General features: G+C 41.5%; 1 protein-coding gene across 1 annotated transcript in view; it reads left to right on the plus strand.

The window, feature by feature from the left end:
• The window catches only part of LOC144827873 (uncharacterized), a 448,943-nt gene extending 436,361 nt beyond the window's left edge, over positions 1–12,582 (plus strand). The window contains exon 11 of the mRNA XM_078686037.1: positions 12,405–12,582. Coding sequence (XP_078542163.1) covers positions 12,405–12,582 — 178 coding nt within the window. The remainder of the gene's footprint in view (positions 1–12,404) is intronic.
• Positions 12,583–15,272: the final 2,690 nt, after the last annotated feature.

A 15,272-nucleotide genomic window follows, 5' to 3' on the forward strand; every position in this document is an offset into this window, starting at 1 on the left:
CAGGGACACTCAGTATTCAAGGTAACTTTATCTTGTAACTTAAAACGCCCACAGAGCATCTTTCCACACATATCTACTCCGTCCATCCCCCCTTTCTTCACCAGTGTGCAAACACAGCCCCTTGTGCATATTAATACTTAGTTAATCTTACCTTCAAAGTAATAGAAATGAAAAACGCGACACATTTTTTTTAGTTGTTTTTTATAATTTACATTTTTGAAAATTTCATATTTTAGAACCAGGATCTGTGAAAGAGAAGAAAAAATACAGTTATAATATATAACAGCGGCAAAAAAAAGAACAATTAATAAGATTGTTTAACCCCTTCCATGCTCATGACGGAACGGTTCCGTCATGAGCTACGGTTGAGCTGTGCTCATGACGGAACCGTTCCGTCACGACCACACCCATTTTTATTACGGCCCAGCACCGGAGGGGGAATCGCGGACGCGCTGAAAAGGTTAAAAACAACCAAAACTACATCTAACATATTTATCATCTACCCAACTATTTCTGAACATTCCACAAAAACTACATCCTCAATAACAAACCATATAATACAAATCACATATATGTAAAATGCTTTCTTCTAACAGAAATTTCTTACTTGAATATGAAAGAACTCAAATAATAATACAATGAACAATTATTTTCAATTTTCATACACTGTAAATAATGTTCTTTAAAAATATATACTGACAGAATGTGCCAGAAAAAGTCCTTAATTCAAATATATACTTTTCCTCTAGGCCAAATAGTATTATTGAAATCCTATATATTGAAATGATCTAATAGTAATCGTATTATAACGTATTAATAAATTGCTCACAGGCCAAATTATGTTCCTAAACTTTGGCTTTCAAAGTATTAGGTAATACGGATCAACAGTCCTAGTCTGATTTTTATAGTGCGTTTGCCGACAACAAATACAAGAATAATTTGGCCTGTCATCTGAAATCACGTTAAACTTTGTAATTAATTCTTTAAAAGAATTTGTTGTACTATGTTGCACATTCTTTTCAACATTTTCTTCTATTAATATGTCAGTTTCTGCACTCTCTTGTTCAGGATCAAAGTAACAAAACTCAATTTCATCACAAACCTTCTTCACATCTGATGCTGATCCACGCAAAAGAGCACTGTTCAACTCATTTAACATTAGTGCTGGACTTTTTGCATAATACAATCTTCTGACTAACTTCCGCATTTGAGAATGATGTACTGCTAACATCCGGAAAAGGTGAAACACACTTTGAAATACTTGTCTAGAAAGACAAGCCAGAGAGAATGACCTTGCAAACCAGTATTTTTCTCACTCTGCAAGGGTCTAGTCCTTACAATATCTTAATCTTTTGTTTAACACTATTTTTACTATATGCTAGTAAGAAATTGCATAAAATATTAATAGATTCTTGTCGTACACTACAAATACTACTGCAATCCCAAGTGTACACTGGGGCTTTAGGACGTCTCCCTAGAATTTCATCAGCTAACTCATCTTCTGCATTTCTGGGAACTACCTTCTCTTTCTCAATTGGACAACCATTTCTAACCTCCTAAGTTAGACCACTGGGATCAACTGCATTCAATAAACTATTGGTCTGAAAATAACTCTCTTCATTGAAGAAAGGCTCTGAACTTGAACTGTGTTTCCATTCACCCCAAATAAAATCACAAACATTAGTTCTGTTAATTACTCTTTTCCTCCTAATTGTGGCCTTCATTAAATGGATTGGTTTATCTAGTGATCGAATTCTGTTTAAAACTAAAAGGAATAGTTTCCTTTTTACTTCAAAAACCTTTTGAACAATGGATTCAATATGCTTCTTTTTATAAAATAGTGCTCTTTTTCTATATGTTTTCACATCTTTGAGCAAGTTAAAAACCACTCAATTATAAAAATATTTTAACAGATTTCTTTATACTAATTTTGCCTACTTTTACCATACATCGAATCTCTTGAATGTAATTTTCCTTTTTTTCCTTTCATGTTATTCATATTCTTTTTTCTGGTCAAAGCATTCTCAGTAGTTTGCACATTCTGCACACTGTTTCTAGGCTTTGAATGTTTTTTAATGATTTCCTTTGTTGTTTAACCAGAAGACTTTTTCTTTTTACCCACATGCTGTTGGTCATCCAATACTTGTTGTTGAATTTTCTTTAAATACTTGTCCTTTTGCTGTCCTTTTCTCTTTCTTAATTTTTCTGGCATGATAACTTTATTTTAATGATGATAAACAATATCTGTAAAATATAAACATGAATACATTCATTTGAATACATTTATTAAGTATACTTTTCAATTACTATACAAACACATTCTATATAAAAAACATTTAACCACTTTATTTTGTCATCACTAATTGAAATTGTAATTCAAGGTATATACATATCTGTATAGGTATATTATATAAGTACTTAGGCACTGACTGAATGATTACAGTCCTGCAAGGAGAATGCCTGGATAATTGTATAAATGTTTGGGTTTTGGTGCAGTGTTTGGATTACTACATGATGCTGGGTGGCTGACTGGAGCAGTACATGGGGAGTGACAGGGTGTTTGCAGAAGTGTATAGGTACTGCCTGAGTAATTCCAGATGTGAAAAACAAGTGTGTAGGTGGTTTGACAACTACATGCATAGTGGACAGGAGTTTGTACAAGTATATGTGTTAAGGCCTAGCTAACTGTATGAGTACTTGGGTACCAAAACAATCAGTACTACAAGGCGAGTGCCTGACTGAATTTCTAAGTGCTTTCGTTTTGTCACAGTGAATGGATTACTATATGGTACTGAATAGGTCACTACTGAATTGCAAGAGCAGTGACAGGATGGATACTGCCTGGGTAAATTAACATCTGTAAAATAAGTGTATAGGTGATTAAAAGACTGCATACACATTGGACAGATGTTTGTAGTACTCCACGTTGTAAGAACTGGATTACAGCATGAGTACTTGGGTACTGACTCAATGATTAGAGTACTGCAACGAGAGTGCCTGGGTGAATTTATAAATAGTTCACTTTTGGCATAGTGAATGGATTAGTAGATGACCATTATAGGATTGCAAGAGCAGTGACAGTGAGTTTGCTGGAGTGTATAGATAATGACTGGGGCATTGTAGGCCTGAAACACAAGTGTGTAGGTGGTTAGAGGACTACATGCATAGTGCATAGGAGTTTGAAGCAGTCCATGGGCTAAGGCCTGGCTCGCTGTATGAGTACTTGGATATTGACTGAATGATTAGAGTACTACAAGGAGAGACAGTGGGTGAATTTATAATTGGTTGTATTTTACTGCAGTGAATGGATTAGTACATAGTGCTGAAAGGGTCACTAGAGGAATGCAAGGGGAGTAACATGGTGTTTGTAGGAGTGTGTGGATACTGACTGGGGAATTGTAGGCCTGAAACACAAGTGGGTAGGTGGTTAGAGGACTACATCCATAGTGCTTAGGAGTTTGAAGCAGTCTATGTGCTAATGCCTAGCTCGCTATATGAATACTTGTATACTGACTGAATGATTAGAGCAATATAAGGAGAGACACTGGGTAAATCTATAATTGGTTGTGTTTTACTGCAGTGAATGGATTAGTACGTGGTGCTGAAATGGTCACTAGAGGAGCGTAAGGAGAGTAACAAAGTGTTTGCAGGAGTGTATGCATACTGACTGGGGAATTTCTGGCCTGAAACATAAGTGTGTAGGTGGTTAGAGGACTACATGCATAGTGCATAAGAGTTTGTAGCAGTCCATGTGCTAAAGTTCTGCATGACTGCATGAGTACTTAGTTACTGATTGAATGATTAGAGTACTCCAAGGAGAGACAAACGGTGAATGTATTATTGGTTGTATGTTACTGCATTGAATGGGGTAGTACATGGTGCTGAAAGATTCACTAGAGGAATGCAAGGGGAGTAACAGGGTGTTTGGAGGAGTGTATGCATACTGACTGGGGTATTGTAGGCCTGAAACACAAGTGTGTAGGTGGTTAGAGGACTACATGCATAGTGCATACGAGTTTGAAGCAGTTCATGTGCTAAGGCCCTGGATCACTGCATGAGTACTTGGTTACTGACTGAATGATTAGAGTAGTACAAGGAGACATGACATTACCAAATGATTCTCTGACAATGGTTGCCTAAATGCACAAAGTCTCACAGTATGATTCTAGAAATGCAAGACTGATCCCTGGAATTTAGCAGAAGAGAACCACTAGTCTGGAAGGGGTTAGGTGGCTGCATACATTCTACGCAATTCACTACAGCATTGCTACTGTGTATGCCTGGCTCATTCTGCGAATGCATAAGAAATGACTGTCTTCTAATTCTACCAGAACTTGAGAACAGGATAGTTTTTTAAGCAGTTATTTGTTTGCAAAGACATGAAGTTCCCATTTGCTTCTCTCACAATGGTTCCCAAATTCACACAGACTCACAGCATAACTCTAGACAAGAAAAACTATTCCTTGGACTTTACCAAAACACATTCACTAGTCTGGAAGGGGTAAGGTGACTGCACACATTCTACATATATTTCTTTAATGCACTTTAGTGTGGAAGCCTGACTCATTTTGCGAATGCATAGGCGATGGCTGGCTTCTAATTCAACTAAAACTTGAAAACAGGATAGGTTTGTAAGCAGTAATGTGTCTGCAAAGACATGAAGTACCCAAATGCTTCTCTCACAATGGTTTACAAATGCACACAGACTCACAGTGTGATTCTAGACAAGCAACAGTATCCCTTGGACTTTACCAAAACACATTCACTACCCTGGAAGGAGTAAGGTGACTGCACACATTCTACATATTTCAGAACTACACTCTAGTATGAAAGCCTGACTCATTCTGCGAATGCATAAGCAATGACTGGCTTCTAATGCTACTAAAACTTGACAACATGACAGGTTTTAAAGCAGTTATCTGTCTGCAAAGACATGAAGTACCCAAATGCTGCTCTCACAATGGTTCCCGAATGCACACAGACTCACAGTGTGACTCTAGACAAGCAAAACTATCCCTTGGACTTTACCAAAACGCATTGACTAGCTTGGAAGGGGTAAGGTGACTGCACACATTCTACATATTTCAAAACTGCACTCTTCTATGAGAGCCTGACACATTTTGAAATTGCATAACCAATGACTGGCTTCTTCTAATACTACTAAAACTAGACAACATGACAGGTTTTAAAGCAGTTTTCTGCCAGCACATGAAGTTACCAAATGCTTCTCTCGCAATGGTTGCCCAAATGCAGACAGACTCACAATATGATTCTAGACAAGCAAGACTACTCCCTGGACTTTAGCGGGCGAAACACATTACTCTTATTAAAAACAAAGGCACCACATACAACCCCTGACAAATTAATAACTCACCTTTCAAATTGATTTATAGATTAGGAAGTATGTCAGTCACACCCCAGATTTTCTTATACAGAATCTATGTACTTCACTGCTTTTAGCAAAACCAAAAAATGGCAAACTTTTCTTCTCAATCTGCACACATATACATGTAAATATCAAATCACATTGCTTCCCACATTAATTCAAAACCTAACACACATTTCTATTGGTTACACATTTCAACCCTTTCCAATTGACATAAGTTTTAACCCATCCCCCAATCTGCTTACTGCCTGTTACCATAGTAACAGTTCATGGAACACTCCACTGAGCACACAGGTCACAAGTTCAGCGCACAATGTTGCTAATCCAAACAGCAAGTGTGATTGACTTTTCAAAATATCACCTTATCCAGACAGATACGCTAGCGCTTTGGCTGCTTGATTGCTGAGCTAAGAGGGGATTCTTGGAGCGTCCGCACCAAGATAGTCGGTGCCTGGAACGCTGCAGAGCCGAAGCCCATTTTGCAGATCGCTGCTTTTTAAAATTGTTGATCTATTAAAAATCACTTGTTTTAACCCGCATACTTGCACATTAAAAAATTATTTGCACACCTGCTACTTGAGCGGGACCCATTGCTTTCTCCACTTCGGCTAGCGCCATCTTGGAGGAGGATTAGCCACTTGACGGCGCCATCTTGGTCAGCGCACTAGTGGCAAGGGGGGAACACGCTTAGTGCCTATTTAAACATGGGCAAAGCGAGCGCGCAGCTGACAGATACGCTAGAGCTTTGGCTGCTTGATTGCTGAGCTAAGAGGGGATTCTTGGAGCGTCCGCACCAAGATAGTCGGTGCCTGGAACGCTGCATAGCGGAAGCCCATTTTGCCGATCGCGGCTTTTTAAAATTGTTGATCTATTAAAAATCACTTGTTTTAACCCGCATACTTGCACATAAAAAAATTATTTGCACACCTGCTACTTTAGCGGGACCCATTGCTTTCTCCACTTTGGCTAGCGCCATCTTGGGGGAGGATTAGCCACTTGACGGCACCATCTTGGTGAGTGCACTAGTGGCAAGGGGGGAACACGCTTAGTGTCTATTTAAACTTAGGCAATGCAAGACTCTGACATTACTTACCAGGGCTCCCATGAGAAAGAAGCAAGCAGTGCTAAGAATAACATGCTGAGTTGTGGGCTGATCAACAGTCGGTCGTTGGTTAAGCACCACACGCAAATATACATGCTGATCGAAGATTTGAACTTGGATGCATTATTTTGAACAGAAACCTGGATCCGGGCCGAGTCTGTGGTAGAAATAGGACTAGCTTGCCCGGAGGGGTTTCAAATCTTGCATAACCCAAGAATAGAGGGCAGAGAGGAGGGGTTGGAGTGATTTATATAGAGGAGCTGAATTTCGCCCCTCTAAGAGTGGATGAGATCACTGGGATGGAGCTCATGGGATTTTCACTGCAGGAGCCGAAAGGCAGCCAACTTACGGGCTTGGTCTGCTATAGACCCCCAGGGACCGCCACTCAGTATCAATCTGTTCTAGACACTATCACCAATATCTCCCTTATGCACTCTAGAATGATCATCCTGGGTGACTTTAACCTGTGGGAGAATGCTACCCTGGGTAATCATCTGCGAGATCTGAATTACACTTGCGCAAATCTAAGCTTGCAACAGCTAGTAAAGGAGGACATATTCTCGACCTAATCTTTGCCAATGGTATGGACGCGGAGGTATTGAACATTATACCTCAAAACTGGACAGACCATCATCTAGTTCATTTCAACTCACACTACCTGGCCAGAGGGACCATTTTAAGAGGCTTGTGGTCTACCGGGTAGGGAGGGAATGGGCGAAGCTGGGCAGACTGGGCGCTCTATTAACTCCTCCAACTGACAGCAACTTCTGTGCGTCCGCCACAATAGAGACAAACTATAACATTTATCAGGAATTTATCAGGGAGGCTCTGGATCAAGTAATCCCAGTAAAGAAAATATAATAAAATCTCCGCTCCATGGTACAACGAGGAATTGAAACATCTACGTCTGCTATGCAAAAAGGCAGAGAGGAAATGGAGGAAGGGACATTCAGGTGTGGATAAATTAGAGCTGAGGGTAGCACAGACCACGTATAAGCTACGAATCCTCGGATGTAAAGCTCTTTTCTATGCCAACTCCATCCTACATGCCTCAAACGGAACTAAAGAACTTTTTAAGATAGTCAGAGAAATATCAGCTCCTATATGTTTGAGCAACAAAGTGGTGGCCTCCCAGGAATTATGCGATAATATTGCTGTGCATTTCCTGGATAAAGTGGAGACGATCTTCAGCTTCTTTACGGAAACTAATACCATCTCCCAAACTCCTGAGCCACAGGAGACGGAGGAGGGCCTGGATCTGCCATATACTATCGATAGGTTTCAGGCCCTCACTGACCCTGCTTTTAATACTGTGGCGCAAAGTATATCTTCAGGGTCTCCACTCGACCCCTTGCCACAGAAAATATGGAAAACCTATGGCCAAACGACCTTCTCCTGGCTGAGACAGATCTGCAACCAATCTCTGGAAGAAGGCACTGTCCCGGGGGGCTGGAAGCAGGAGGTGGTGACACCCCTGATTAAGAAGCCCTCCTTGGATCCAACTAACCCGGTTAACTTTCGTCCAATCTCCCTGCTCCCTTATCCCATTAAAATTCTGGAAAAGGTAGTAAGCAGATCCCTATCGGGATTTTTGGAGGAACACCAACTACTGGATAGGGATCAGTTCGGGTTTCGGCCGGGGCATGGAACGGAGTCTGCTCTGTCCACTATGTTGGACAACTTACGAATGCGAGCCGATAACGGGAATGACACAGTGTTGGTGCTCCTCGATATGTCGGCAGGATTCGATACAGTGAGCCACTCAATCCTTCTAGAGAGATTGGAGAAAATAGGGGTGAAGGGACGGGCCTTACAATGGCTACAGTCTTACTTGATGGGGAGAGAACAGACAGTCACCTTGACACCATTTACATCTTGCAAATCATCTGTCAATCACGGGGTACCCCAGGGCTCTGCCATTAGCCCTGTCCTTTGTAATGTATATCTGCAGCAGCTCTTTCCTATCATCAAAGCGTTCGTGGTTGACTTGGTCAACTGCGCGGACGACACGCAGCTGGCATTCTCTCTGGAGGGAAAACAGGCAGTCGCACTGGACCAGTTCCAAGAGTGCATGCGGCAGACCGCAGACTGGCTGCGGAGGAACTCACTGCAGTTCAATGGTGGAAAGACGGAGGTGCTATACTGCTCTCCGGTGAGGCTGTCTACGCATGTTCCGATAGAGTTCAGGCTCACCCTGGAGGAGGAGCCACTGACCCCGGCCAGTACAGTGCGGAATCTGGGGGTCCTAATAGATAAGAACCTCCAGATGAAGTCACAGGCAACTAAGACAGCTAATATCTGCTTTGGTCTGTTGCGCCTGCTATGTCGGATACTTCCGATGTTACCAAAAGACTTGCGCCCACTGTTAGTAAGCAGCACAGTGCTGAGCAGACTGGACTATTGTAACTCCCTGTACCTAGGGGGCCCTCAGTACATCTTTCAGGGGCTGCAAAGAGTCCAGTCTGAAGCAGCAAAACTGGTGCTGAATTTGAGGTGCAATTCATCTTCTACCTTTGCACTACGAGAGCTCCACTGGTTTCCAATAAAGGAACGGGTCACTATGCCAGGTGTTCAAAGCATCTCACGGGATGGGCCCAATCCCTATGCAGGAAAGGTTCTCCTGGTACCTTCCTCAGAGACAGCTCCGGTCTTTTGGTGCCAGTTTACTGGCAACCACAAGATTCAAACGCTCCCGGATGGGGGGGGAGGGCTTTCAAAGTGGTAGGGGCCCAGCTGTGGAATGAGCTGCCACAAAGGATCAGACAGACCGACTCCTTAACTGAATTCAGAAAGAGCCTAAAAACCTGGCTGTTTCCAAAGGTCTGATCCAACTGACCTTCTCTCTATGCGCCAACATGCTGATTAAGTGTTCTGATATCTGAAGCGCCAGGATACCCGTAGGGTGGCAGCAGCACTATACAAGCACAGATACAATACAATACAATACTATCCTATGTAATGTTCATTTCAAACAGTTTTTGTTAACCAATAAGAATCATGCTTTTAAAAACAGAAACATGCACCCTACTTTTCATTCTAGAATGCTCTCAAACAACCAATCATTTATTTTCTTTTTTCAAACCTGCATCTTATCCACCATTGTAGAAAAATCTTAGTTATCAAACCGCCATTTCACATACAGACACCTTCTGAGTGCATCCAGACCTCCCTTCAAGATGCTTAGAGTGTGGATTGTGGGACACAGCTATATTTTCTGGAGCCAAAGGTATGCCGAAAACAGAGACATTGACAAAAACCTAGCTTTGCCAAATGTAGACATTAAATGAATTGGAAAGAGAGGATTAAAGTGGCACCAATTGATGCCATTGGTCACATCCTTTTTGCATCTCCAACACCCTGACCTCATAATTGTGCACTGTGGTGGCAATGTCCTAGGCACTTTGACTAGGGTAGGTCTGGAAATGCTTATGAAGGATACCCTTGGAGAATTGATGTCACTTTTCCCCCAAACTGCCTTAGTCTATTCTAACATATGCCAAAGACAGAAATGGAACTGGTTCAATCAATTGTGTCCACAGATAGAGAAAGCTAGGAAACATGTCAATAAAGCTGCTTCTGCTTCTGAGATTATAGGATGGGGTCCATTTACCACAACAATCTGCATTTCAATATGGATGGCATCTACAGGAGAGATGGTGTATATTTTACAGGTGAGGGTAACAGAGTCTTCCTCATCAACTTTAGACACTGCATAGGTACTTACTTATAGGTACCAAAATTTCTCAATAAAGACAACGGATCTTTTTAGAACCACCCAAGATCTACACACATAAGCTTGATGTATATCTGAAAAATATGACTTTCTTTTGCTTGGAGTCATGAACCTAATGCGTTAGGAGTCATGCACCTAACACGTTAGCAGTCGTGCACCCAACGCGTTAGGAGTCATGTACCCAACGTGTAGGAGTCGTGCACCCAGCTTGTGCACACCAGGGGGCCGCGCTGGGTACACGACTCCTAATTTGACAGTGAAAGAAAATATGTGCACATATCACTAATTTCTATTTTCCCCGGGTACCCCATCCCCCGGGGCGCATATACAACTTTGAGGACCGTGGGGGGAGCCCCAATGCCCCCAAGGTCCCAGCCGGCTCCCCGCGTCCTTCGGGAGCTGGCATTGCTTTTCCACACGGGGAGCTGCTAACATGCAGCTCCCCGTGCTGAAAAGCAATATGGTTTGCATTTTGAAAGAGAGAGCAGGTTTCCCTGCTCTCTCTTTCAAAATCCAAACCAATTTTGCTATGACAGGGAAGAGGCCTCGGCTCCCACCTTGCCATTTCAAACAGCAGTGCCCCAGGGATGGGCACCCCGAGACACTGCAGGAGCTGGCCCTGGGCGGTGGCGGTCCTCAGGGCCCTCTACGGCTCCAGGAGGGGGGCCACAAGGCCTTTGAGCCCCCCACCCATGTATTTTGCTAGCGGGTGGCCTTTGAGCCCCCCACTCATTTACTTTGTAGCCCCGGTGGGTGGGGGACCCCGGGGTTGGGGGGCCCCTCTGGGCCCCCCATCAAATGTTATATTTTTGCCCCCAGGATTTGGCCCCCCGGGGGCTAATTATTCTTTTATTATTAATTATTATCCCACGCTTCATTTTAGTTTTTTTTCACGGCAGGATCCGCGCACCCTGCGCGTATTTTGCAGTTTAAAAAAAAAACATTTTGGGCCCTGGGGGTCCTTGTGTGACCCCTTAAGCAGGTCTAGAGGGTCAAGGTATTTCTACCCTACCCCCTTTATACGTTTTGCACACTTTAACAGCCCACCACCAATCCATTTTGGGTTCCGGAGTAGCAAGCTGCTTGCTGAAAAGCCCATCAACACTGTATCGAGGCTAGTAAGCCCCATATAAATACAATTTAAATTGCAATTATATTTATAAAGTTTTACTTCAAGTAACTTGTTCGCTATTCCTATTGTGGGGATGCATTGATGAGGGATTTGTGGTATGATATGGATTGTGATAGTGCATATACAGTATGTAGCTGTGAGCAATTGGTTCTAACAGGTTGAATGCTTTACTACTACAGGGCTCAACCAGAAGTGATAGAATAAAGCTATCATGCTCACTGTAAAGTGTGGAATGATGTGAAACTGTACATCAGTACCTCTATCAATGACTGACTACACAATACCATGTATGTTATTTTCAAGTCCTGAAGAAATAAAAAATTAAGTTTCTAAACACATGTTGACTTCTGGTTCTTTTGTGCTATTAAAGTGGAACAAGAGAAGTCGGAAGTTCATTTTGTTTTATAAATGATCCCAAAGCAAATAAGCTGATATTCAAGTATTTTCAAAAAGATGGAAAAACAAACACATCCTAGGAACTGATTACTTTGTTAAACCTTAGCTTTGTCTTTACAACAAGTACTGAATTCACACATTTGTAAAATAAAGAAATCTTACTCAATACCATTGTAAGGTACTGACGGACACATTGCGGGCCCAATCCACAGAGGTAAAAACTTGGATTTAAGTTTAAGTTTAATATTTTTTGGAATCCACAAATGTAAATGACTAATAGTAACTTTACTACTGCCAACTTTATTACTAGTACCTTTACCTGCAATAAAGTTACTATCAGAAGCTTAGCATTGTGAATACCAAAAACAAGTAAACGTAAGTCTAAGTTTACTACTTTTTGGTATTCACAAAGGTTATTTACAACCAGTAACTTCACTACTAGTAGGTTCAGAACTACTATTAATGTTACAAGTTTAGTAGTAGAAAAGTTAGTAGTAGTAACTTTCCTTTATGAATAGCAAAAAGTAGTAGATTTAGACTCAAGTTTTAGTTTGCCTTTGTGAATCAGGCCCTGCAAGTCGGTTGCCTTTAGGAGGCACTGTGCTTTTATATGCTGATATTGAAATCTAGCTTCACAATGCTCTTCTCTTTGCAGCTGTGCAATGACACAAACCATGAATGTACAGGTAGTAGAAAATGGCCAGTCACTGCAAGTCATGTTTGAGATCGAGGCATTCATCTTTAATGGGCAGCCTGACGTCTATATGTGGTGTGATGTGTCGCTTTGCCTGAAGGATCCATCAGCTACCTGCCAGGTGAGTCATGAGGATTGATGCAGTTAAAGAATGTAAATAACTTTTTAAACATGAGATGTATGAGCCCTGCTAGAAGCAGGTTTGAGCACAGTCACATTGAGTTACTGTCATGAACAGTGAAGGGCAGGTGCATGTGCAACAAAACACTTGAACATGCAGATGGAATCCTCATCTAGATTATATATCACTCACCTTTATGACTACGATTCCTCCTTCTTCATCCCAGTACTTATTGAAGAATTATCCTCCAGCCGCCAATGGTCACACTTCCCAAGCTCTTTTTCATTTTCATGGATGACGCCAGCTATCCTCCTATAAACCCCCACTGCCTCTTTCTTGTGACGATTTCGGGTCTCAGCTAGACAGATCATTTACTGTCTCTTCAAGACCTTTAGCTTTCGAACAGTGGGCTTACCACTTGGCTTCATTGTCACTCTCCTTTGCTTACTTTTTATTGGTATCTTGCAGTAGTCTTCATTCCTTTTCATGTGTATGTCTCTTCCTTGGAGCATCGATGCATTACTTGTGTCCTTCCACATCTCATTTTTGGAGAGTCTTTTTCAGGTTGATTCCTCTTATATTCCTCCCACCCCTTTTCCTTCCCACCTTTATTCCTGTTGCTCGCCCCCACCCATCCTGTTTCCCAAAGCCCTCTATCAGATTGTTGATGGAGGTTTGCAGATAGGAAGGGTATTACCTCAACATCTCCTTCCTCTTCCCATTCTTTACATATTGAGGATATGCCCAAGCATTATGTCATAAGCACAGTCTGACAGAAACAACCCACAAGACATTCTACCAAGACAAAACCATCCTTGGGTCCAGAAAAAAACAATTTTATCATTACTACACTGTATTAAAACAAAGATATGGAAAGTTCAATATCAACCTTAAAAAAAATGCCTGCATTACAAGGAAACCATAATTTCAAAACATAATTAAATTCGCTGAGTTTCATGTGATAAACCAGAGAACAGCCCACGAGGAATCCTAAAGATGTCTACAAACATGACATGACTAAATCACCTGTATAACACATCTATATTGAACATATAGGTCCTTTGTTCAAATAGTAAGAAATCAAAAAAGGTGAGTACTTCCAAGTAGATACAAAAGTGATACAGCCTCTCTTAGTTGATCTCTTAGTTGATCAAAACATAATATTTAGATCTCTTCCATTCCTCAACAGAAAATATTCATTTAACCTCAAGAGTATGAATCTCAGACCTTGACTCTGAAGAGACACTGCCATTCAGAAAGGTTTGAAAATTCCTTAGTTTCTAGTAACAGTTAAAATAACACCATAATAATATTTATAATCCACAAACAAAAACAAATCTACCCTTATACAATCTTAACTATAGATGGGAGCTAGAGATGTTTTCATTATCCATACTCCTTGATGTTGAGAATGCTACCAAGAAGAAACTCCTTGTAGATAGGAATTCTGCTGAGTCTCGTAAAGAAGGTAACTTTAAAAAGAGAAAACGGCCATAGTACATTCAAGGAAGGGGAAATACGTAAACCTTTGTCCTCAAGTAGGTAAAACCTTAGAAAACACAAGAGCTGTCTGCAGACCAATAAAGGCTTAAGGTTGCTTAATCTTACCAACTGACGATACAAGTCAGGATTTTGCCATCCTGCCACTAGTTGTCACTCAAGACATGGCCTATCAATGGAGAGAAGCACCCTCAATGTGCAGATACCCTAAGGATGACAGTGCTGTGCTATACAAATACTGGTTGATTAACTCACAAGGGCCCTTTGCGATTCGGGCCTTGCATCAATATAGGAAAGAATTCACATCTCCACTTAGTATACTTCATTTCCCTCCACCACCCAGTCCAGGTTTTAGTTCCACTTCCCTAATGCATTATTGTTCTTGTAGTTCCCTCTGTCAGACCCATCATAGATCATGGCCTGGTGGTTGTTCCCTATTCACTAGCTTGGTTCCTAACCCCTTTATATATGCATTCTGAACAATTCTCTGTATCTGTTCCAATCCATACTCTATTCCAGGTTTTCATATTCCTTGTCTTGTGTCTCCTGGTTCCCGTGGTCTTTCCTTTTCCAGGCCCCAGTTCAGCCTTCCATTCATTGGTGGTTCCTTGATTCTCTACATCTAGTTAAGTCCTTGCACCTGGCTTTCTCCCTGCACATGACTTTCTCCCTGCACCTGTGCTCCTCCTCGGAACCTCCATCTATATCGGCCCCGTGAGCGCAGATTTGTGTGACTTGAAATTGATTTTAGCATGTCCTTGTGTTCTGTTGTGTTCCTGCTGGTGTTAGTACAGGTTTGTTCTTTGATTCTGTTTCCTTTTCACTGAACCCATTTCCTTTATTTTGCTATTTGTAGTATCTATTTTCTGTCTTTTGTTTTCTTTCATCTTTGATCCTGTGTTAGTCATTGTTCGTAGTCTCCTGCCTGCACTTTTCTTGATTTGTTCTGTTACATGCAGACTCCGTGCCTTGTGTTTTTTGTTCCTGTTTGTCTGCATATTTCCGGTGTGCCTTTTTTGAGTGCATATCTTTCCTAGCCTTGTTTTCAGTATTTCAGCTTGGTGTATTTGAGTCCAGTTTTTGACCCTGATTTCAGTCCTGCTTTTCCTGAGCCCAGTTTCTGTTTTGGTTTTCCATGTTATGTTCCCTGTTGATCGTTCTAGTGTGGTTATATTGTACTTTTGATTGTCTGACCTTCCACAGGTGCC

The sequence above is a fragment of the Lissotriton helveticus genome, chromosome 4_1 (genome assembly GCF_964261635.1).
Source record: "Lissotriton helveticus chromosome 4_1, aLisHel1.1, whole genome shotgun sequence".
In the NCBI taxonomy this organism is placed as follows: domain Eukaryota; kingdom Metazoa; phylum Chordata; class Amphibia; order Caudata; family Salamandridae; genus Lissotriton; species Lissotriton helveticus.